At 42.3% G+C, this 24,840-nt stretch overlaps 1 protein-coding gene, 1 non-coding gene and 1 pseudogene across 5 annotated transcripts in view; 1 reads left to right on the top strand and 2 right to left on the bottom strand.

Moving 5' to 3' along the window:
- LOC101578896 overlaps positions 1-9,119 on the top strand; it is a 78,024-nt pseudogene extending 68,905 nt beyond the window's left edge.
- The window catches only part of Atp23 (ATP23 metallopeptidase and ATP synthase assembly factor homolog), a 43,613-nt gene continuing 24,438 nt past the window's right edge, over positions 5,666-24,840 (bottom strand). For 3 of the 4 annotated variants that reach the window (XM_023707279.1, XM_023707280.1, XM_004647051.2), the window contains exons 2-6: positions 23,432-23,477; positions 22,126-22,207; positions 15,045-15,182; positions 9,194-9,277; positions 5,666-6,391 (exon numbers count right to left, since the gene is read on the bottom strand). In XM_023707279.1, the coding sequence (XP_023563047.1) occupies positions 6,188-6,391; positions 9,194-9,277; positions 15,045-15,182; positions 22,126-22,207; positions 23,432-23,448 (525 nt within the window). In that variant the 5' untranslated portion in view covers positions 23,449-23,477 and the 3' untranslated portion in view covers positions 5,666-6,187. The remainder of the gene's footprint in view (positions 6,392-9,193; positions 9,278-15,044; positions 15,183-22,125; positions 22,208-23,431; positions 23,478-24,840) is intronic. The other variant, XM_023707281.1, reaches the window with a different exon arrangement.
- On the bottom strand, positions 12,651-12,781 carry LOC111814286. Its single transcript, XR_002819312.1, has one exon. It is a non-coding gene; the product is annotated as a small nucleolar RNA SNORA38 (small nucleolar RNA).

Genomic DNA, 24,840 nt, shown 5'->3' with positions numbered 1-24,840 from the left:
TGTTAGTACACCTCTTTCTTCTCATTGAATTAAGCAAAAGTAGCTGTAAATTTATCCTATTTTGTATATGTAAATACAAAATGATCTTTCCTTTGTATCCTTTTTTTTTTTTCTGTTCTGTCAGAGGTGAATATTCTATTGGCATCTAAATACTAAGGTGTTTGAATTCAACTAAACAATCTAACACTTTCTAGCAATACTTGGGACCTTATCAAGATAATAATATTCATGCAAAAGTCCTAAGTTAGGAGGTCAAAATCATATTTCATCCTAAGTGGCAAGTAACACCTTCTCTAAGTGGGAACTGCGTTCATTCCTGGTGCCTCCCATTCAAGGCAGTAAAGTAAGAGGGAGCCAGAAAACTCTGCTAACATAATACTTCAGGGCAAAGGTCACAGCTACCTGCAGTATTTGCACTTCAACCCCAGACTCGTAAATTCCAAGCCAGCCGCGTCTGCAGGCGCCAGGCAAGGCGTCGTCGCAGCGTGTGACTGTGGCCAAGCAGAAGGCGCAGAGTATTCAGAGCAGAAGTTCAATGTAAGCTCCAAGAAGTACTGCTTTAGCAAGATGTGTCAGCCTGAAAACGCCTCAGGCAAACAGCTCCAATTTGAGAACCCCTGGCCTTGTTTTTTGTTGTTGTTTTGTTTTGTATTGTTTTTTTTGGACCCCAAGGATGTAAGAACAAAGGTGAAGAAGAAAAATGTTGGTGTAGTTTTGGGCAGAGGAAAGGGAAGGTATAGATGGTGTCCTAGGCAAACTTGTCAGAACACAATGGCTGGAGCAGCCATCTCTAAGAGTAACTTTATTTCTAAGTCTGCGCAGCTACTGTCTGACTGATCTGCCCCAGTCTTTAACCATGTACTCTGTGAGTCTGGTGCTGCTCCTCTGGCACCCCTTCAGCCGTGCGCTAATTTCTACCTTTCCTGCAGCCAGAGTCTCCCTAAGGAGAAGACCCTGAGGAGCCTCATAAGAGTAAAGAGGCTGAATTTAGCCCACTGTGAGAGCTACAGCTCATCCTCTCAAACACTGCTTGAAGAGGGAATTAATAAGAGGGGACATAGAGGTACTGCATTTATTCAGCAAGTATTTATCAACCACTCACTATGGCATGCTATATAGGCACAAAGGACTCAGGAGTGGTCAACACTAATGGGGTCTTTGTTACTATAGGAACAACTACCCCAAAGAAGAAGTGTCAGGGGATTAGGGGATAACAGTATGGCACACAACCTAGGCATGAAGAGGTGATAGGCAGTTAGGCTTGCAGGGAAGGAGACTTCAGACCTGAGGACACCACCAGTGGCAGCCTACTAACAGGAGCAGAAGCTGTTTGAGCCCATTTCCTTACTTGTCTTTTGTCTGGCTGGTCTGTTCATTATTGAACTCGCCAAGTGTTATCATAGGACAGTTTGTACCCTAAGTCTGTCAATTTTTGCTTCACATATTTTGATATCCCATCATTAGGTACATAAATGTTTATATCTGTTTGGGGGTTTTGGGGGGGTTTTTTGAGGTTTTTTTGGTGGAACTGGGGATTGAACTCAGGCCCTTATGCATGCCAGGCATGTGCTTATTCTACTGAGCCATCTCCCCAGCTCATAAATGTTTATAATTATATTTTCTTGCTGCATTGAAGCTTTCATTAATATACAATGTCCTTCTTAGTCTCTTGTCACTTTGTTTGAAGCTGGCTCGGATGTTTAGTGTGAGCACCCTGCTCTCCTTTAGTTACTACTTGCAGAGACTATCCTTTCCCATCCTTTCACTCTCAGTCAATTTGTAGCTCTGGATATAAAGCCACTTCCTGCAGACAGCGTGCTTTGGGATTCTTCTGAAGATCTCTTTTGCCAGTTTCACACGCTTGCATCGACAGTAACTGCGGACAGGAATCACCGCCATTTCTGTTTTCTGTGTAGTGTAAACTACAGTGCTGCCTCAGCTTATGAGTTTAGTTTCTTTTACAATTTGGGGGAAGGTAGTTGCATCTGTGTGTAGGGGAAACAAAATCTTGCCTAGCAGTTCTGTTTGCAAACCAAACTGTCTGCGAACACAAGCACTCATGAGCCAGGCAGCACTGCATGTACTTTTGTTTTACTTCCTGTTTTACCATCTTCTTTTATGTTTACTTGATTTTTAAGTGAAATATTTTAAACTCCTTTAACATTTCCACTTTTTGTATATATTTATTTCCCTTACATAGGAAGACAACATTTAAGATCGTAAGATTATAACATTCTAACTTGAATTTAGATTTCTGGGCATGTTGGTGCACCTCTGTAATCCCAGCACTAGGGAGGCTGAGGCAGGAGGACTGCCACAACTTTGAAGCCAGCACAGCCTACAAAGTGAGCTCAAGGCTAACCTGAACTGCACAAACTTTTAAAGGGTAATCTTACCACATATAGAATTCTTGACTAGGGCCAGGGAGATAGCTCAGTGGTATAAGCACCAGCCTGATTATAACCTTATTTAGAGAGCCAGCCTGATAGCTCAGAGGACTAAAGAGCCTGCTTAGGCAGAGCGCAGGGGCTGGGGTTCGATCCTCGGCATGCATGTGCCAGCCCCGCCCCGAGATGCGCTGAGACTGCAGTTGAGACTGGGCATGATGGCACGTGCCTATAATGCCAGCGCTTGGAAGGCTGAACACAGGAAGATCACTACGAGTCTGATCTACACAGTGAGACACTGTAGACCTTGTACTAAATACACAAAAAATAATAATAATAACCTTATTTAGAACCCCTTGCATGTGATGAGTCACTTCTGCTTTCAAAATTATGTCTTTAGACAGTTTGAGCTGGGTGTAGCTGCACAGCTTTCGTTTTTGCATTTTGCAAGCACTACTGGTGACTGAACTGGAGACCTTGCGCTTGTTAGGCAGGAGCTTATGCCTCTGAGCTACCTCCCCAGGCTCTAGGTAGTTTGATTGTACTGTCTTAACATCTCTGAATTCATCCTACATGGAGCTCACAAAGCTTATTAAATGTTAATGACCATGTTTTCACCCAATTTAGGCAATTTTCGGCCATTATTTCTTTAAATATTCTCCAAGACCCCAGCAAATATATGCTGGTCCCTTTGATAGGGCCATTAGGCTCTATCCACTTCTCTTTCAGTTTTCCTTTCTGTTCCTCAGACTCACTAATTTCTGTGGCCCTGTTTCGTATTCACTGATTCTCTTTCGTGCCTTCTCAAATCTGCCTTTAATCCCTCTAGTGAATTTATTATTTCAGTTACTGTACTTTTCAGCTTTAGATATTCTTCTTTTTTCTCTCTAATACTGAGGATTAAACCCGCGGGCCTGCACACTAATCTACACCCTCAGTTCTTTCAATTTTTTTTTTTTTTTTTTTTTTTTTTTTTTTAGTTCTTTCAAATTTTGAGGCAGGGTCTCAGTAAGTCCCTAAATGCCCAAGATAGGCTCAAATTTGTAATTCTCCTTCTTCAGCCTACCAGAGTGCTAGTTTTACACCACATCAAGCTTTTTTTTTTAAGATTTTCTATCTATAATATTGCCACTCAGTTTTACTGACTTTCTCCAGGCTTTCCTTCATGCTTTGACCATCTTTAAGACCATTATTTAAAATTTCTGTCTTAAACCAAGTAAGCAGTATGCACCTGTTGGGTTCCACTACTCGGGAGGCTGAGGCAGAAGCATCACTTGAGTACAAGAGTGTGAAGCCAGCCCAGGAACCATAGTGACATGCTTGTCTCTTTTACCAGCCATCCCCTAGTAAATACATAATCAGGTCTTTTTCAGGTACAATTCCTCTTTATTTTTTTATTTTATTCCCTTGAATGAGACAACTTTCCTGTTTCTCTGTGTCTCATGACTTTTGTTGAAAACAGGACATCTGAAGTCCATAATGTGGAAACCAGACTATCCTTTTCTTTGGGACGTGCTGGTTTGCTTGCGCACATGTAAGCATTCCATGTACTGATTAACCTGAAGGACAAACTTCATCTCTTTCTGAAACTGTGCATTCCTCTGGGCATATTCAGTGGCTTTATTTCCCTGGTGCATGACATTGTTTTTTAATTTCTAGTCTTCAATCTCTGAGACCCAAAAAGAGAGAAAATAAAGTGGGGAATACAGCCTGTTAAACCTCCAGTCACTTCAGTGGGGGGAACAGGGGTGGAGTGCAGCAATACGGGAAGTATAGCAGTGGGTGTCCATCATTGGATGCAGTGAGTCCTCAGAGCCCAGATCCCTGAGAGTTGGAGAACAAGGCCCCTTTCTGTTCCCTCTGGCCTCCTGAAGCTCTGGGCCAGTGTCTCCAGGAGTGCATGAATAGCCACCTGCTTAGAACTAGGGAATGGCGATCAGCAGTTGCTACTGGGCTAAGCCTGACATTGACTGAAATGATCCATAACTCACCATCCAAGCTTTTCCCTGGAAGTCGCAAGCCTTTAGAGAATTCAAGTTCCAAAACGGTTACCTCAGACAGAGTCTATTATGTGTGTGTGCTGCCTCGGGGGGAGACAGGTTTGATGTTTCCTACCGTTTCCTCCCTGTAACTTTCAAACCTTGCTCTGACTGTCTGATAAGTTTAGGCTTGAGGCAGCACTTCATAATTTGTATTTAATCAAATTTTAATTTCTTCAAAAGACAGTATCTTGCGAACTGCTTTTTCTTCAAAGTGCTAATCAGCTGTGACATGCTGGTATCGTCCACTTAAGTGTAGACGCAATCCAAGTGATATGTTTCCAGGAGCAGGTGGAAAATGCAGGTGATGTCTGTTACAGGGTACAGGTAAGATGTTGCTATTTGCTGAATCCAAAAGTCTAGTGCAGAGCCTGACAAAAGATCTGAAACAACTATGTGGAAAATCTTATATAAAAATTAAGCTAAATTGTGTTATAAATTCAATGTAACTTTTACAAAGTAAGAATAAAATGTTCAAATGGGGAGAGAAACAAGAGAGAAGTGAGGGTCAAGAAAAGAAGGGAATTTTTTTTATTAAATGCATTTATTTATTTGTGTGTGTGTGTGTGTGTGTGTGTGTGTGTGTGTGGCCAGCTCAGCCCACCAGGGGGCGGGGCTGGTTGGCATGTGGTGCTGGGGGATTGAACCGTTGTCCCTGTGCTTTGCTAAGCTTGTTCTAAGTAGGTGCTTTAGACCACTGAGCCATCTCACCAGCCCCAGGAAATTTTTTTTAATGAGAAAAAAATAAATAAAAACAAAGCTTCTGGAAAGGCAGGAGGGAAGGAGAGGTTGAAGCGAGGATAGGGGAACAGGGAAGAAAAGATATACTGTGTACAGCTATAAATTCTCTATGATGAATGTGATCATTATGTATATCTAAAATGTACCAATAAAAGCTGATTGAAAATACGAATTTAATGTATCTTTATTAAGAAAAGAAATCAGTGGGCCGGCGAGATAGCTCAGCAGACTAAGCACCTGCTTTGGCAAGCGCAGGGACCAGGGTTCAATCCCTGGCTCCCCATGCTGTGCCAGCCCTGCCCCACTGGGCACACTGAGCTGCAACTGAATCCAGGCATGGCAGTACATGCCTGTCATCCCAGCGCCGGGGAGGCTGAGAACAGGAAGATCACCATGAGTCCGAGCTGCATAGTGAAACCCTGTACCAGATACATAACATAAAGAGAAAAAAAAAAAATCAGGATGGTCCCCCATAAAATTAAGCCATACATGCCCATATATATATATTGAAAGAACAGGGAAAAATTGACAATGATCATTAATGAATTAGCCCAATTTTTATTCTTTCCATGTGTTGCTCAAGATATCCCAACGAATATCTTACAGTAAATCAGTTCATGTCTCTTTTTATTTAATGTAAATAAATCAACTCCAACTACCAACCAACATTCAAGAGATTTCAGTTTTCACAACCAAATTTTGAATAACCACAAGTAATAAAAACAGTAACAATATAAATATTAAAAACAAAAATATACTGTAGAAAATATAAAATGTAATTTATATATCTTATTTGTCAAGTAAAGTACATATAGATATACTCTACAGTTACCATTTTTGCCTTGGAGCTTAAGACTGTCTCACCTTTTGCCCCACCTACTTTTTCTGATCATGTGCTAAGGTCAGCATACTCCAGGTAGCGTATGTACTTGATCATCGACATTTTACGCATCTGTCCCTTAGGAACCGCATTTGCTTCTTCACGATCACTGAGGTGCTATGATACAAGATTCACTGCCTTCATATATTTGAGTAGTACCGATCACGGTTTTGGAAGTCTCTGTGAGCATATCTTGCATAAGTCTGGCTATGTGGGATCCTGCCAAAAGGCTCATGGTCATTGAAACAAGATTCAAAAACTTCATCAACGGCCTTCTCAGCCATTTCTCTGCTGATATTCCTAACAGCCAGGATAGAAAGAATGGCTCTGTCTCGCACACAAGTCTAAGGAAAAAGAAAAGTATGTCTTTAATATGTGAAAATTTAATTATGAAATATTTATATAATGTCTGAATCACAATTAAAATTAATTCCCTCTCTAGGCCCTGGGGAGATGGCGCAGTAAGTCTAACAGCCTGCCTGACAAGCACAAGGACCTGGGTTTGACCCCCAGTACCATATGCAGTGCCACCCCAGAACCCCGTGCATGCCCTAAGGCTGGGTGTGGTGGCACATGCCTGAAATCCCTGTACTGGGGAGGCTGACGCAGGAGGATCACTACAAATGGGGGGGAGGGTCATTCTCTTGCCTGGATGCAATAAAAAAACCACACACACATGTACCTTAGAAAGTATATTCATTTTTAGACAGGAAAAATTAAATCAGTCATAGGGGCACATGCCTATAATCCCAGAGCCCTGGAGGCTGAGCCAGGAGGACCACCAACTAAAGCCCAGCCTGGCCCTTAGTGAGAACAATTCAGAAATAAAAAATAAAAAAGGGCTGGGGACATAGCTCGGTGCAAAGGTCCTGGTTTTAATCCCCAGTACCACAAAAAGATAAATAAGCAACTCTTGTCCTGAATGTTTCCTGCATAGCTCTTAAAGTTCTAATCCTAAGAAAACAGTATTATATAATCATAGGCTAGAATTTCTCAACAGTTCAACTTAAATATTTAAGAAGTATAAGACTGTCATTCCAAATCTTGAAGAGTTTTTAATCCACTTATTTCTCCCTAGGTCTAAACTAAAATTTAAAAGCAAACAATTTGATCTTTTCTCAAAAAAGCCAACACTGGTTTTGAGGACCGCACATCCTGACAGTCACCGATGTGTTCCAAGTTTCCGCAGTTTTGGTTCAGCCTGCTCAGTGCGTCGAGCTACAGACTCACAAGCACCAGAAGACAAGCCTCGGTTACACCCAATATTAACTTTAAAAATCAATCCCAGGAATAAGAGAACAAGGAAAGGAAGAACCATATGGAGCCAGAACAGCAAGTGCCAAAATGAAAAGAAACGGCTCCCTCCCGGGGAACAGGAAACAGAGCCAAAAATCTGTCTCCTGGAGCCAAACGGTCAGGAGACCAAAGTGCAGGCCACAGTTCAATTTTACTTTTGTCCAGATGTAAAACATTTTTGTGAAAATAAAAAGAAAACTGTGCGGTCTTGCAGCTGTCACAGCACCTGGTGTTTGCGTCTCTTGGGCTCAGAAGCAAGGACCCCGTGTTCCGAGACTCTTCCCTCAGCTAGATTCTCCTACCTCCTCATATTTTCAATCATATTCTAGTTCTACTTATTTCCGCCTGCTGCTACTCAACAGCAAAAAGAGTAGAGACTTCTCTTCCGAACACCGTGAGCCCCAGACCCTGAGCTTTAATCACGTTATCGTACTATGAATTCTCAGGGTGCGCTGATAAACACCCTGCTTCTCTCTTCTCTACTATGAGCCAGAGACACAGAACTGGAGAAATCTGAGGGCAGAGAGACACGTGGCCAAGACAAGCCAGCATCGTCTCACTAAGGTGACTAAGGGAGAGAATCACCCCAGCAGGCAGCAGCAGGCCTCTCCCAACTGCCATGCACTAGGTTCGCCATTTCTCTCCTTCATTTGCTGTCTCTCTCCACCTGCACCCTGGAGTGGGGTCACTCTCTTGTCTAGAGAACCAAAGGCCCACATGATATCCCAAGCTTATCTTTCTGGCATCTGACTGAAACTGCTCTCCTGACGCTGCTGGATTTCACAACGTGCCCAGCAAGCTCCAATACAGGACACCTCTGCCCAGTCTTCCTCTAAGGTATGGACCAGAGACCGTGGTGCTGCGCAGCACCGCTCACATTGTCAACTCACAAGCTCTACGATACCTCTTCCCAGGCCCATCACTGTGGGTCTTAAAGGCTTTCTGGGAGGATAGTCTTGACTTGTAGCTTTCTTCTTTGTTTATTCAGCTTTGTTCAGAAAGTCCACTCAGTTCACCTCACCATGGCCAAGTCTGTGCCAATCCAAAGCCTTTCTATCAAGTCACACAGCCTTTCAAGGCGCATAGACACATAGCCATTGGCCTATGCTGCGAGGCAGTCTCTGTTCTGAAAAGAATTATGTTTCCTATCTCCAGGACACTGTGGTATTTTCCAAGCAGAGAAGCAGGACTGCTGGATAAAGGACAGGCTGTGATCTCACTTCCATTCCTCATCTAGCCCCATCCAAAAGCGTCTCAGAGACAAGATCCTTACATCCTCCCTACTAAAATCTCCCAGTCTCCACTTGCTACATGACTCACTTCCCCATTTGACCCTGAGTTAATCAATTTTATCTGAGCAATTATTCTTGTAATCTTATTGGTTGACCATAGTTTTGTCCTACCTCATGCCCACCTAGGTAGTTCCCATGTTTCCCACTTTACACCCACCTCACCTTGTGGTTTTGTTCTTTAAAAATTCTAGAAAAGACAGATACCAGGGCAACTGACTCAGGTCCCCTTTCTGTTCCTCTCCCTCTCTGACAGAAACTTTCTTTTCCCCCAATAAATAAATTCTGCTCTTAAAAAAAAAATGAAATAAAATCTCCCAGTCACTCACACAGCTTGTGCATAATTATAAAATAAAATGAAATTCTATCTAAGGGGCCTAAATGGCACACATTTTGCATTCTTCTCATGAATTCTATCTAAGGGGCCTAAATGGTACACATTTTGCATTCTTTTCATATACATGATCCTTTCAAAGGTCAAACAGTAAATGTACTTCATTTCTTACTCATTATTTCCACTTAAAACACTCTTGAGGAAGGTGATTTCATGTTAGTTTTTACCTGATGGTGTCGTTTTAATCCAAAATGCAACCTGAATATTTCATTTACAAGCGAGCAGTCTCCACTGAGGTTTGCAGCACGAACCTGCAAGACAGAAGGCAAATGAAAAGAAATGACGCTCAGGCCCTATATCCTTACATCAACTGATGTTGTAAAACTGGAAAAGGATATAATATTAGCACATTTTTCCAAGAACGCAGTATGTATAATACTTTTAAAGAACTTTTAAACACTGTTGATAATAAGAGCAAACATCCAAGGACTATGCTAAATGATTGCTGAAAGACAATCACAACAAAAATTACACCCTTCTGGAAAAGGAAAATGAAGAAGGTATCAGGAAATGTAAGGATGTCCCATGTTCCTGGATAGGTGGAACTAATACAGTCAAAATGATGTATCTGGGGATGGGGAGATGGCTCAGTAAAACAAGCACTTGCCTGGCAAGTGCAAGGGCCTGAGCTCAATCCCCAGTTCTGCAAAAAAAAAAAAAAAAAAAAAAAAAAAGATTTAGGTACCTTTAGGGCTGGTGAGATGGCTCAGTGGTCTAAAGCACCTACTTAGAACAAGCTTAGCAAAGCACAGGGACCGCGGTTCAATCCCCCAGCACCACATGCCAGCCAGTCCCGCCCCCTGGTGGGCTGAGCTGGCCACATACACACATACACACATACATACATACATACATAAATTTTTTTTAAAAAATGGTGTATCTCCAAAATTGACTTATAGATTTAACACAACCCCAAGCAAAATACCTACAGCATTCTTTATAGATCTAGAAAAAACAATCCAAACATTCATATGCAACCAGAAGAGACCTAGAATACCAAAAGCAACTCTGAGTAACAGCAACAGGAAGTACCATAATCCCTGATCTGAAGTTATTACAAAGCTATAGTGATAAAGAAACACATGGTAGGCAGGGCATGGTGACACACACTTGTAATTGCAGCTGAGGCTCAGGCAGGAGGATCACTGTGAGTTTGAGACCAGCCTGAACTACAAAGTGAGCTCAAAGTCAACCTGGACTGCATACCCGAGACCCTGTCTCAAAAAAACGAACGAATGAACGAAGAAAGAAGAAAGGAAGGGGGCTAGGGTGATGGTTCAGTGGAATAAGCGCTTCCCTGGCAAGCACAAGAGCCTGAGTTCAATCCCTAGTTCTGAAAAAAAAAAGAGGAAGAAGGAAGGAAGGAAGGAAGGAAGGAAGGAAGGAAGGAAGGAAGGAAGGAAGGAAGGAGATAGTATTGGCATAAAATCAGACATGTGTATCAAAGAAACAAAATGGAGGAAGCAGAAACAAACACATTCAGTTATCTGATCTTTGACAAAGGGCCAACAACATATACTGGAAGAAAGATAGCCCATAGCCCCTCTAATAAAAGATATTGGGAAAATTGGATATCTACTTGCAGAAAATTGAAATCTAGACCCATATATCAAACAATGCACTAAACCAAAATAAAAAGGCTCAAAGGCTGGGAGTATAGCTTAGTGGCACAGGGCCTGCCTGGCATGTGTGAGGTCATAAGTTCAATTCCCAGTACAAACAAAACAAAACAAAACAAAACAAAACAGAATCAAATATCTAAATGTAAAAACAGAAACAATTAATCTGCTGAAAGATAAAATAAATACAGCTTTTTTTTTTTTTTCTTTTTGGCAGAACCAGAGATTGAACCCAGGCCCTTGCACTTGCCAGGCAAGCGTTTATTCTACTGAGCCATCTCCCCAGCCCCCATAAATACAGCTCTTAAAGACATAGTCATAGGTAAAGGCTTTCTAGACAGAACCCCAAAGCCACAAGAAATAATACGGACAATCAGCAAATAGAATTGTATCAAATGCTTCTGCACAACAAAGGATACAACCAGTAGGATGAGGAGACCACCTACAGAGCAGGAAAAAAGTTTTGTGAGCTACTCCTCAGAGAGAGGACTCATATCTAGAAAACAAAAAACTCAAAAAATTAAACCCCAAAATAAAAGACCCAATCAAAAAATGGGTAACTGAAACAAATAGACCACTTCTTAGAACAGCTGTCCAATAAATACGAGAAAAAAAGTCCAACATAGCTGTCCTTTAGAAAAATGCAAATTAGAATAACACTGAGTTACCGCCTTACACCAGCAAGAATGGTTATTAACAAGAGATACAGGGCTGGGGATGTAGCTCAGCAGCATAGTGCCTGCCGGGCCAGTACAGGGTCCTGAGTTTCGTTCCTGGTACAAAAAAAAAAAAAAAAAAAAAAAATCGAATAATAACATGCTGAAGAGGCTTCAAGGAAAAGGAATCCTTCTACATTGTTGGTAGGAATGTAAACTAGTACAACCACTAAGGAGATTCAATATGGAGATTCCTCAAAAACTGCAAATAAGAATCCATCCAATCCAGCTCCTCCCTTTCTAGCTATCTTCCTGAAAGAGTTAGAGGCATCACGTCACAGTGACCCATGCACACCTGCGCTTAGAGCAGCGCTCACAAAGTCCAAGTCTTGGAAGTGGTCTGCATGTCCAGCGGGAAATGAACAGATAAAGAAAATACAGTATTTATACACAGTGAAGTACAACTCTGCCATATACAGGATAAACGAGATATTCATAGATAAATGGATATACCTCATGATCACAAGGTTAAATGAAATAAATCTGACACAAACTTAAATATCAAAAAAAAAAGTTTGAACATCACATGGTTTCTCTTATACGAGAAACAAAATATAAATAAAGTGTAAAAGAAAAGGTAATAGGAAATAGGGAGATAATCAAATGGGAAGGCAAACAAGTGTTGGATAACAAAGGATTAGAAGAAAGGTATGAAGAATTAAGGTGCAGATCCACATGAGCAAACGCCCTGCAATATACAATTTTTTTCTTTAAGGACAGACACACTGAAGGTAGGGAAAAGGCCAATCATCTACCAAAGGAAAATCTCTTTTTCTATTAAGTTTATTGTTACATTTTAGATATCTGATTACATTCATCGTAGGAAATTTGTACCTGCACCTGATTATTTTCCCCACTCTCCTATCCTCCCTTCAACCCTTCTTTCCCCACATTGTGGAGGACTACTGAGAAGGCTCTCCTGAAAGACCATCTGTCTCCATTTTGGGTAAACCTGGCCCTGATTCTGGGTACAGATGTGTGCAGAGCTGACTAGGATAACACTACCCCCTCCACTGGCGGTAAGCAATGCCAGTGGGTCTAACTGAGGTGCTAATGCATAGCCTTTGAGTCAATGGGACAGATCAGTGATGCCTGCCAAGAGCAGGAAGTGAAAGGCCACTGGAAATTCTGGGAAGTATAGCCAGTAATAGGAGTAGTGGTCACTGGGTGAGACTATGGGGAGACCAAGGGAACAAGGAACAAGGACAGCAGAATCAGGGTTCTGTAAGTGATGGAGCCAGAGAATTAGAAATAAAGGTGGGAAAGGGCTAGTCTCTACATTTTTCCTTTTATGTGGGACAGTTGATCTTGACCCTGCAGGGAGCAAGCCAGCTCTAGATGTATCCAAACCCTCATTTCTTTGCCTCCAATTCTTATGTGTCCAAAGACGGGGAGCAAAAGATATGCCTTTGTAGGAGGGTGTCATTTCTATTTCTTCATCTGGTAGGTATCTATTTCAGACACCTAGTTTTGAATTAGGTCTTTAAATCTGGGGTCCTGATTTATTTTTTAGTTCCTTATATTCTAGACAGTAGTCCCAAAAGGAATTTTCTAAACTTCACCTTATAACATGACAGAACTGACCTGTCCGGAGCCAGAGAGCCATGACACAGAAGTGAACCCCAATGTTGGGGTCCTTAATCTCTACAAAGTACAGATGCTTCTAGAAATTACCAAAAGACCTCAAGAAAGGGTTCTTCCGAAGATTTATAAGCTGAGTTTGAATGTGAGTGCAAAACTGAGTACATCAGCTATGCACAGTGCTACAGATCTGCAATCCCAGCACTCTGGGAAGCTGAAATGGGAGAACAGCAAGTTTAAGCCCAGCCTAGAAATTTAGGAAGAATATGTCTCAAAATTTAAAAACAGAAAGGACTAAGATGTACCTCGGTGTAAAGGCCCTGAGCTCAATCCCTAGTGGCAAGAAAAACCTGAATATATTTGTATCTAAGACACTTTTTTTTTTTTTTTTTTAATCTAAGACACTTTGAGCAAATGAATCCATTCCTAGTCCTGGCCCTAATCTCTGAAACTTTCATGGATTCTCCCTCAAACCTGCTTTAGGGCTCTCTTCCAGGATTTGGACTTCTTATAGGAAATTAAGTGATAAAAAGCACAAAGAAGGGCCGGCCAAATAGTGGCTGTTTAGGCAGACCCAGGACCAGGGTTAGATTCTGAACCCTTGGCGTGCTGTCAGCCCCACCCCCAGAGCGCAGGTGAGACTGGGTGTGGCGGCACACACCTGTAATCCCAGCACTTGGGAGGCTGAAAACAGGAAGATCACGAGTCTGATCTGTGTAGTGAGACCCTTTAGACCCTGTCCTAAAATACATTGAAAAAGAAAAAGCACTAAGAACAATGTTCCAAACCTGTCATGCTATGTGCATGACAGATTAAACTATGCACGTGGAGTGCATGGCCTCTGGCCACACTTCTGCTAACTCACCACGAAGACAATGACCTACTTCTTGTTCTTGCTACAATAACACGGCCTGGCTCTGAGGCTTTCAAGGTACTTAACACACTTTAACTGGCTAACATGCAGTAATTCTTCTAACACCCAAGAGACAGACCTATTTAAAAATTCAAGTTTTCGTCTACTTTCCAAATAATAGGAATTATAATTAGGGGCAGCAGTGTCACTCGTTAATCAAGGGAAAGAGAAAATAAATTATACAGTATAAGCTTGAGACGTACATTACCTTTTAACTTTTTCATCCTAATGCACTCAACTAATGAAATGCAAATATGAAATATATATGTCTCTCTAGGAGCTGATATATGCATATACCAGAAAGCAATCCAAAGTGCTTAGTAATAAATATATATTTTATGTCATATTTTTTAAACTAAACTTTTTACTCTAAGGCAAGCAAAGACTTACCTATGGAATGCAACACAGCAAACTAGTAATGATAAACTATAATTTAATAAGAAATGATTAATTTAAAATAAAAATCAAGAATGTGCAACAATGTTCAGTACTCCTAACAATTAAAGGAAATTTCAAAGAAAATAAGTTAGTGTGCAGAGTGAGAAAATATGGGCAGCGTAACACCCAAAGACAAAGGGACTTCAGACCTGGTAAGAACACTGGTTGTCACCCTGTCTCTGCCACTCACTGGCTATGGAATCCAAGGATGCACTTCACTCTCACATACACAAAGCAAGGGTAATAATAGTATCTTTCTTGATATGTTGTTGTAAAAATTAAGAAATAAATCACATAGAGAAAATAATGTTTGATACACAGCCCTCAGTAAATGTTCAATATTATTTTTAATATTATGTAACTTATTCCATAGCAAGAAATTTATTATTACATTTAAAATTAGTCTTCAGTATAATTAAAAATTATGTTTAAGACAATTCTAAAACTACGTACTGCTGGGCATGGTGGCATATGCCTACAACCTCAGCACTCTAAGACTGAGGGTCACAAGTTCAAGGCCAGCTTAGATTATAAAGTGAGACCCTGTCTCAAAAAACCAACCCATTCATCCATCCAGCAATTAATATATACTTAAAATTTCTCTGCTTGTATCTCAAAAATTATATTCAATAGTAGTTAAAAATAGAAAAGATGAAGGTGAGCCAATAAGAGGAAAATACATTAAATATATTATACTTTAATACACAGACTATTCTGGGGGGAAATCAATGCCTTTTACAATACAACTCACCTCTGAGCATGCCAAATGTCTGACACTGGTGAACCAGTTGACATGAGCACGGCAGTGATCGAACGCATGAATGAGCTCGTGGGTGACCACTCGGTTCATGTGGGCCTGATTACGGATATTATTCTGGCATAAAACAATCTAAAAGACACCAAATTAAGAGAAATCTGGTTATTTCTAAACTTTGCTTTCATCTTACAGATTCTACCTTCTTTCTCACAAGTTCATCTGCTTGAGATGCCCCCACCCAGCCTTCTCCGTCAGTCCCACCTCTGCCTGTTATAGATCACAGAGGTAGAAATACTATAGACAGTGAGGCATGGCTGAGCCAGGCAAGAATGAGAACTCACTGTAACTGTGGCCAGAGGAGCATCTGTTAGAGTTCAGGCATCAGGAGAAAGACAGAACAACCAGGCCTGGGCTGAGGGGCAACACATGGTCTAAGAAAGTCTAGACAGACATGATGTCATCTCCAGAACTGTTATGGTTGATACATGGTGTCAACTTGAGAAGTTTAGGCTAAGAGACTCAACAAGTATGTGGGGTTCCTTTGTAAACAGCCTCATCCTGTGCAAGAGGAGGACACAGACATGGTGTGAGTGCTACACTTGCCTCACAGGGAGGGAGCCTGCTTACAATATAAGAAAGGAAAAGAAGCTTGCTCTCCCTGCCTTTTGCTGTCTTCTGTGCCCCTGTGCCACACCACCCTGCCTCGGCACCAGCTGATTATGGACTGAAACTTCCACAAACTGTGAGCTAAGTAAACCTTGCTACAGTGGTCAATACATTGCATCAACTAGAGAAGTTAAAAGCTTAGCTAAGTGGCCCAGCTACTCCATACCCTAGGGCCTGGAGGGCCCACCTCAGAGTGACTCAGTGCAAAAAGGATATAAAAAGGGAACTGAAAAAGGCTGAAGGGCGCCACTTCCTCAGAGGAGCTCCAGTCTTTGCAGTCAGTGTGGAAGGGAGGGAGACAGACTTCTGGAAGCCAAAGCTGCATCTCCTCCCTTTGCTCTTTGCCGTTTTCCACCACCATGAACTACTGCCCTCTGCCATGTGCCAGTCTGCCTTGGAGCCAGCAGAGTGTGAACTGAGACCTCCACTAACTATGAGCTAAATAAACCTTTCCTTTTTGTCCCAGAAACAAGAGAAAAATAATCAAGACACTTTTCTTCCTTAATTTTGTGTGTTGGGGTATTTTGTCTCAGCAATGAGAGAAAAGTAACTAAGACAGTGAGCAAGACCCTCCAACTCATCCCCGTCTAAAAGGTTCTTTGTACTTTTCACGTGCACTTGCTATGTGACCTGCTTCACCACTAAAGCAATAGTACCTAAGCAGCTATACTTATAATCTTATCAGTTGAGAGCTGTGACCCAGGTTGTACCCACGTGGTTGTGCTCTTTAAAACTTCCCCTGAGAAGGAGGGTCCTCAGCAACCCACTAGGAGCCCTCCTGCTGTAGCTTTCCTCCCTCAATAAATATTTCCTACTAACTCCGCTATTCCTTAGAACTTATTCTCCAATTTTGGGGAACACCAACTCTACAAATTGGATATCTAACAGGTTGGAAGTTACAGTATTTCCCTTATATCATATCTGGAGGTCCTACATCATTTCCCATATCATGCCTACTGGTCAAGTCTAGTGCTAACTACACATGCTCTGTCAGCCTTCCCAATGACGATCTTCTCCCTTCCCTTTGGGCCACAATGGCACAAAGTTAAGAACATTTAGTCACATGCCAGCCTCCCTTAGCTGACTGCACCAGTCTTGGACTACACATTAGGAAAGTTAGAAGAGTAGGCTTTGAAATGAAGCAGACAGGTTGAAAAACCAGCTCCAGTCCTTGCTAACTTGGTGTTACGGTATGTATCTAGATGTCCCCCCCAAGCCTCCTGTGCACCAAAGTGGGCTTCTGGAAGGTGACTGGATTACAGTGGCTCACAGCTGACCAGCTGTTACTCAGCGGGATCCAGTCAGCTGAGGAGGATCCAGTCAGAAGAGGAGGGTCGTCACTGCAGGTGTGGCCTGCCACGGGTATCTCCCTCTCTGCCTCCTTGCTTTGCTCTCTGAGCTAAACCACCCTGCCTTGGAGTCAGCTGACTACGGATTGAAAGCTCTGCAAATTGTGAGCTGGAATAAACTCCTTTAATTGTGGCTGTCAGGTACGTTTGCCCTAGCAAAGTGGAAAGTGAGTAAGGCATTTGATAACCTCAGGTAACTTTCTATCTGTGTTCTGTTTCCTCAACTATAAAAGGAAACAATTAACAGTACCTACTTCATAGAACTGAGAATTAAATGAGACTGACTACCTGTAAAATACTTCTCAGCAAGTCTCTGAGTAGGACAATGACTATCATTGTCCTCATTCTACAAGATTAAGAAAAAGAGCTAGGAAAAATCCTCTGAAAGACTTTTGGAAAGAAATGCAAAAAGCCAAAAGCACGCTGAGCAGGACCCTAAGAGGACAAGAAAGACAGGAGGGATTCTAACAATGGCAGCTGCCATTAACTGTGTACTGACTAGGTGCCAGACACTGGGACATGTGCTAGATATTTTATATTCATTTATTCAACATTAATTTATTCAACTGATACTTATTAAGGCTTGATAGTAATTTATAATCTAATGGAGACAAAAATTAGTCAAATATTGGCACAAACGTTGAGACACACACCATGTCAACTGCCATGAAGAATATGACCGGCTGCCTGACCTGGTCTGGGGAGCAGGAAAGGCTCCTCTGTGTTAGGCATTTTACACTGAGACCCAACAGCTGAATGGGAGTTACATGTGAGGAGAGGAGGAGAAGGGAGGTCTGAGACAAAGAACAATAGTGTTACATTGGAGATCTTTTCTGTGCTCAAAGCCTTATATTCAGAGGTGGGCACCGTCAGAATGGCTGGGCCACTGGGGGCCTGCCTCAGGAGGTGTGTTCTCACACCTGGCTCCTCCCTTTCTATGTGCCTGGCAGCCCTTCCCTCCACAGTGGCCCTCCACCATCCTCCTTCTATAAGCCAGAAATAAAGCGCTTCTCCTTCACATCTCAGGTGTCGGGTATTTTGTCCCAGCAATGGTAAAGTGGCTGATCCCCACATACATAAAGGGCAGGGACAGTCAAAAGAACAGAATCTTCAAGAGGCTGACCCGGGGCCAAATACCAAAGCACAGTTTGGGTGGTGGGTGCAAGCTAGGACTGGCAAGGCCGGCAGGCCCCAGTCACCACAGGCCCTGTCTCCAGCCTCATGGCAACACTGATATAGGGGAGTGCTTCTATTCTGTGCTGCTTTATCCTTACAGCTCCCGTCAGAGGAATAAGCAGACCAGAACTGGTTGCACAGAAACTAGCTGAAGGCTAATGAAGTGCTCTGGGCAAGAGACAGAGGGTGAGGAACTTGAGCTAGAACGGTGGGAGCTGAAAGAGAAATTCAGGAAGCAAACTGGAAAAACGTAGTGATAGAAAGTGCGGAAGGAAGCCAAAATACCTACAAACTTCTGGCGTGAGTAACAGGCTGGACGGTGGAAACACTCAGCGAGATATGCAAGACTAAAGGCCATGTGGTGGGGGACAAAAGGCATGAATCTGGACTTGGACGTGTCAGGTTCACAGTACCTTTAAGACCAAGACGAAGTGTTAAGTACTCGGATCTAAGGATGTAGAGTTCAAAAAGTTGTAACCTACAAAAATTAATGAGGTTCCTTTGGTAGACTCTAAAGAAAGAAAAAAGGGGGTACCTAATGCCAAAGATGAAGGGACTTCAACACTCAACAGTTGGAAAAGGAAGATAAGCCACCAAAGGGGCCACCAGAAGAGTGCTACATACTGGAGACCGCAGGAAGGTCGTGGTTGGCATTACCAGAAAATGTGCGGACACTCTTTGCCCTGGCAATTCTGCTCTGTGGCCGGGGGAAAGCCTTGCGAACTTGCACTAGGACAGAAAGTCAAGAACATTCACAGCACCAGGCATGGCGGCACACGCCTGTGATCCCAGCACTCGGGAGGCTGAGGCAGGAGGATCACTTAGTGTTTCAGGCCAGCCTGGGCTACAAAGTGAGTTCATGGCCATCCTGAACTACAGTGAGTTCTTGTCAACTAAAAAAGAAGAAGGAGGAGAAAGAAGAGGAGGAGGAGGTTCATAGCAGCAGTATTGATAATAACAAAGTTGAAAATAACAAATATCACATAGGATAAACTATAATATAAACACACACTGGAACAGTACACAACAGAGAAACTAGCCAAAAGAGATTCATAGCACAACATGGAAGAATTTCAAAAATAATGTTGGAAAAAAAAATAATTTGTGGGAATTATCTATTGTGTGATTTCATAAAACTATAAATTATTACATATATAAAGCACAAAAGCAAACACCTAAATAATGTATTACTGGACTGTATATATGGACACGAAACCACTCAGAAAAGTAGGGACTGCTTTCCACAGAAGTTAGAATAAAGGAGAAATATAGATTTCAAGAGAAGCACAGAGTTTCTGAAGTTCTGGTAATGCTCTACTTTTTTTTATAATGGTACCAGGGATCGAACTCAGGACCTTGAGCATACCAGGCAGGCGCTTAAGATGCTCCGCTGCCTCCCCAGCCCAATAATGCTCTACTTCTAAAGTCGAGGTAGTAGTTACACCAATTTCAAAGTGTGCACGTATGATTTTTACTCTCCTATAGAAATAGAGACTTCACCATCAAAATTTTAATTCAAGGGGCTGGTGAGATGGCTCAGTGGTCTAAAACACCTATTTAGAACAAACTAAGCTAAGTAAAGCACAGGGACCGCGGTTCAATCCCCCAGCACCACATGCCAGTCAGCCCCACCCCTGGTGGGCTGAGCTGGACACACACACACACACACACACACACACACACATAAATAAAAATAAAAATAATTTTTAATAAATAAATAAATAAAAGTTGAGAATGTTTAACTGTTCAACACCCTGATAGTGAAAAGGAAAACTCAAACTGTCTACTCTATTTAACCCCAGGGACAAGACAGCAGGCAAACGTGCCAAGAGTCATTTTGAGATCAGAATTGTGATTATCAATTTACACATGAGGAAACTGAGAATACGAAAAATAACTTGTCCAAGCCCCACAGCAAGCAAGCAGAGGAAGTAGGATTTGAACTCAAGTCTCTCTAACTCCAAAACTCAGACTTCTCCTGTCATAGCATACTGATTTTTCCATCATTACTAGAAATTAGTTATAAATAACTGAAATACATATGAAAATTCCCCAGGAGGAAAAAGCTAAATGTGTTAAATGCAAATTGTATATTCTAATTGGGAATATTTATCTTCATTTGCCATCATTGTGTGATATAACCCATCTGTCACTTCTAAGACCCTGCCAAAACTTTCTGAGCGGGAAAAGAAAAATCAGATATATACACAAGATACCTTCCATGTGTACAATGAACTAGCTTCTCTTAGTTCATTGCAAAGAAAGTTTTGAGCTACGACTGTTTGGACAATATTTCTTTTTTTTTTTTTTTTTTTTTTTTTTTTGGTGGAACCAGGGATTGAACTCAGGCCCTTGTGCTTGCCAGGGAAGCACTTATTCTACTGAATAAGATACTGGGCTATCTCCCCAGCCCCTTGGACACTATTTCTTGTCAATATTTTATACTCTGAATAACCACTACAAAGATAACTATATGCAAAGTATTGATTACTACTACTGTCCTACTAGCCTGTTTATTGTTTTTGGTTGTCTAAAATTAAAAAAAAAAAAAACCTCCCAAGGACTAAAAATTACTAACAAATTTATAGACTGTTCATGAAAGCCAGTCACCATGATGATACCCTTACAAAACATCTCATTTCATTCTCCTAATCATTCCATCAGATATGATTGTTACCCATATTGTACAGATGAAAAAGTTTCCTCCCCAGAGCTGGAAACTTTTGCTGGCGGTATCATATCACACCACACAGAGCTCTAGTCCTTTCCCTCAGCATTCACAGCTTCCACCATCCGGCTCATCCTTCTTCCCAATCCTGCTCCCCTCACCTTCCATGTGTACCTGCCCTCCAGCTAAACCAGATAATACGCCATTCCCTAATGTGCCTCATCATTTCTCAGCATGCCACTCCTGCTTATGCCACTGCGGGGCAAAGGGCCACAGTCTCTGTCTTCCCTGCTCGCCCCTAAGGGCTCCCTATCCTCTAGATTAACCTGTGGGTGTCTCTCAACCCAGTACTGTGCCATTCCACACCATGTTCCACTGTGCTAACCAAAACTTAGTGTGGATCCTGAATGTTCCCCAAAGGCCAACAGACTGAAGGCTCAGTCCCCAATCGGTACCACTCCTAGGGGTGGGGAAACTTTAAGAAATAAAGTCACTGCTGGAGCATGCTCCTGAAGGGGATACTGGAGCCCCAACCCCCTCCTGTTTCTTTTTCGCTTCCCGTGAGCCAAGTGTCTTCCTTGCATTCCTACCATGATGTCCTGCCTCAGCCCAGATCTCAAAGGCAGTGAGGCCAAGTAATCAATGAATAGATTGAAACCTTGACCCAAAATAAACCTTTCCTCATTATAAGTTGGTTACCTCATCTATCTGGGGGCATTTTTATCATTTATTTATATTTGGTACAGGGTCTCACTACACAGCTTGGCAGCTCCGACTCCTAGCGATCCTCCTGTCTCAGACTCCCAGCACTGGGATTATAGGCAGGCACCACCATACCCAGTTTTAGGGCTGGCACAGTAAACCCAGGGACCTGAGGCTGGCACAGCATGCGGCACCAGGAATAAAACCCAGGGCTTAGTGCTTGCCAGGCAAGCGCTTAGACCACAGAGCTATCTCCCCAGCTCAGATACTTGTTATACCAACAAGAAAAATAATGCAACAAGAACATCTGACATAGTTTAATGTGCCTCAGTTTAGGGCTGCATTCATGTCTTATCTCCTATAGTATGAAATTAAGTGTGAGGATCATGACGAATTCACTGTTTCTGAGTCATAAATAAAGCCTACCAAACAGAATGCCCAGCAAGTGGAAGGTGCTCAGCAAGTATCAGGAGAAAGGACCGAAAGGAAGAAGATCAATGGCAAACAAGCCTACCTGAGACGAGGAAGCATCAAAACCTCCACTGACATTTCCATTACAGTCTTCACAAGAGAAGTGCCTTTCTTTGTTAATAGCACTAAAAGGTAAGAACAGATTAAAGAGACAATGTCCAGGAGAACTGTGTATATAGGGAACAGCTGTGAGCCAGGGGCAGGAGACCGTTCGGATACAGTAGATCCCATCCACCACGACACCTCTGAACCCAGGGAAAGCACCTCAGGACTCAGGTGTTTCTTGTGTGCAAAACAGGGAGACTGAAAAATTCATCCCACTTCAGAGTCTATGTAAGATTACATAAACCCTCTGGTCAGCTGATTAAGACTATATCGTGGGGTCAGCGGGATAGCTCAGCGATCTAAGGCACCTCCTTAGGCAGGCTTAGGCAGGCACAGGGGACCACATTTCGATCCCTGGTACCACAGCACCATATGCCACATGAGCCCCACCCTCAGGGAGGGCTAGGGAGCAAAAAAAAAAAAAAAAGAGAGAGAGAGAGAGACTATATCATAAATACACTGAAGTTCTGGCTCTTGGGCCAGAATGTTAAAAAGTGCACCAGAGGGCTGGGGAGATAGCTCGGTGGCATAAGCACCTGTCTGGCAAGTGCAAGGACTCAGGTTTGATCCCCAGTACCACATGCCTTGCTGGCCCCAGCTCCATGGACGTGCCTTGCCAGCCCTGAAACTGGGCGTGCTGAGTTACATGTGCCTCTAATCCCAGTACTGGGGAGGATGAAACGGGAGGATCACTATGAGTCTGAACTGTGTAGCAAGACCCTGTATCAAAATAAATAAATAAATAATGCACCAGAGGTAACTTCCTCCAATACCCTTAAAGTTAACATCTGGTTCTTTTTTTTTTTTTTTTTTTTTGTGGAACCAGGGATTGAACTCAGGTCCTTGCGCTTGCCAGGGAAGCGCTTATTCCACTGAGCCATCTCCCCAGCCAAAGTTAACATCTGGAAGACTGCTATATACCAAACTAAGATTTCTTCTCACTTATGGACAATGCCCAAAGGCTAGGTTTGGTATTGATACAAAAGAGTTTGAGTACTATCTTTACTAATATCCAAGTTGAATAGTACAGCCAGACTTTATAAAGCCAAAGACAGCGAAGGAGAACAAGGCCTACCTGGAGAGAATCACTATGTACCCCATAGAAAAGGCTTGATGGCCCAAAGTGAGAACTCTTTAGGAGGCACTGATTTTTTTTTTTTTTTTTTTTTTTTAAGCACTGATATTTTAAATTTTTGGTTTTGGCAGCCAGAATATAGAAAAGCATTTTCATAAAATTTACTTACCAACCTGAGTGTTTCATAGCATCAAGGAGAAGTTTGACATATGGATCTAAAAAATATATTGATTCAATTTAGCATGTGAATTGGAAAAATTAGCAACAATTAAATTATCCAAATAACAGTATTAAACATTATCAAAAAATAACTCACAAATCATAATACTAATTTAAAACTGGAAAAATGGATATAACACATGTTTAAATTAACATCAAAAGGCTGGTGAGGGGCTGGTGAGATGGCTCAGTGGTCTAAAGCACCTACTTAGAACAAGCTAAGCTAAGCAAAGCACAGGGACCACGCACGGTTCAACCCCCCAGCACCACATGCCAGCCAGCCCTGCCCCCTGGTGGGCTGAGCTGGCCACACCAAAAAAAAAAATTTTTTTAAATAAATAAATAAAAGGCTGGTGAGATAGCTCTGCTGACTAAGTGCCTGCTTTGCCAAGTTTGATCCTGGGTTCGATCCTGGTCCCACAGGCTGCACAGCCCCACCCTCGGGGCATGCTGAGCCTGCAACAGAGTCCAGAGTGGTGGCACATGCCTGTAATCCCAGAGCTGGAGTGGCTGAAAACAGGAGGATCACCACAAGTCTGAGCTGTGTAGTGAGACTCAGAACCATATACATAAAGTGAAGAAAAAAATAAATTAACATCAAAGCCAGTTTTCAATGAAATAGAACACTAATATGAATATCAAGATGGTACCACCAAGCACCTTGGATAGCATCAACGGTCAGTTTTAGTTAAACTCTGTAACAGGTTAGGGGCTGGGGATACGGCTCAGCGCTAGAACACTTGCCTAGCAAGCTGGAAGCCCTGGGTTTGGTCCTCAGCACCAAAACCAAAAACTAAACCTCCCCTTAAAAAAAAAAAAAAAAAAAAAAAAATGTTTATTTTTTAATTTAGGGATTAAAAAAACATTCAACCAAAAAATACAGTAAAATCAAAAAAGACCAAAAACAAACAACTGTACGACAGCCTGCACTTGGAGACAGAAGGGATACAAGATCAGGCATACTCAGAAAAATGTGTTTAAGCGGGGGGACCAGTATCCAGATCTGAGGACGGCAGGAGCTGCGCTGCTCTCTGCGCGCGCCAGGCCACACTGACACTGCCTCTCATTCTGCCTCCCAAGCTGCAGAAGGAACCTGCATCTGAAGTTCTCATGGCATAAGACAGTTAGAACAGTGTGAGGCTACACTCAGTAAGAAACAAGAAAGGATTTAGGGGGGCTGGTGAGATGGCTCAGTGGTCTAAAGCACCTACTTAGAACAAGCTTAGTAAAGCACAGGGACCACGGTTCAATCCCCCAGCACCACATGCCAGCCAGGCCCGCCCCCTGGTGGGCTGAGCTGGCCACACACACACACACACATACACACACACACACACACACACACAAAAATAAATACAA

This window comes from Octodon degus, unplaced genomic scaffold (genome assembly GCF_000260255.1).
Source record: "Octodon degus isolate 3935 unplaced genomic scaffold, OctDeg1.0 scaffold00286, whole genome shotgun sequence".
NCBI lineage: Eukaryota > Metazoa > Chordata > Mammalia > Rodentia > Octodontidae > Octodon > Octodon degus.
Note: the sequence above shows the minus strand (reverse complement) of the source record. Positions and strands in the feature narration are given on the sequence as shown.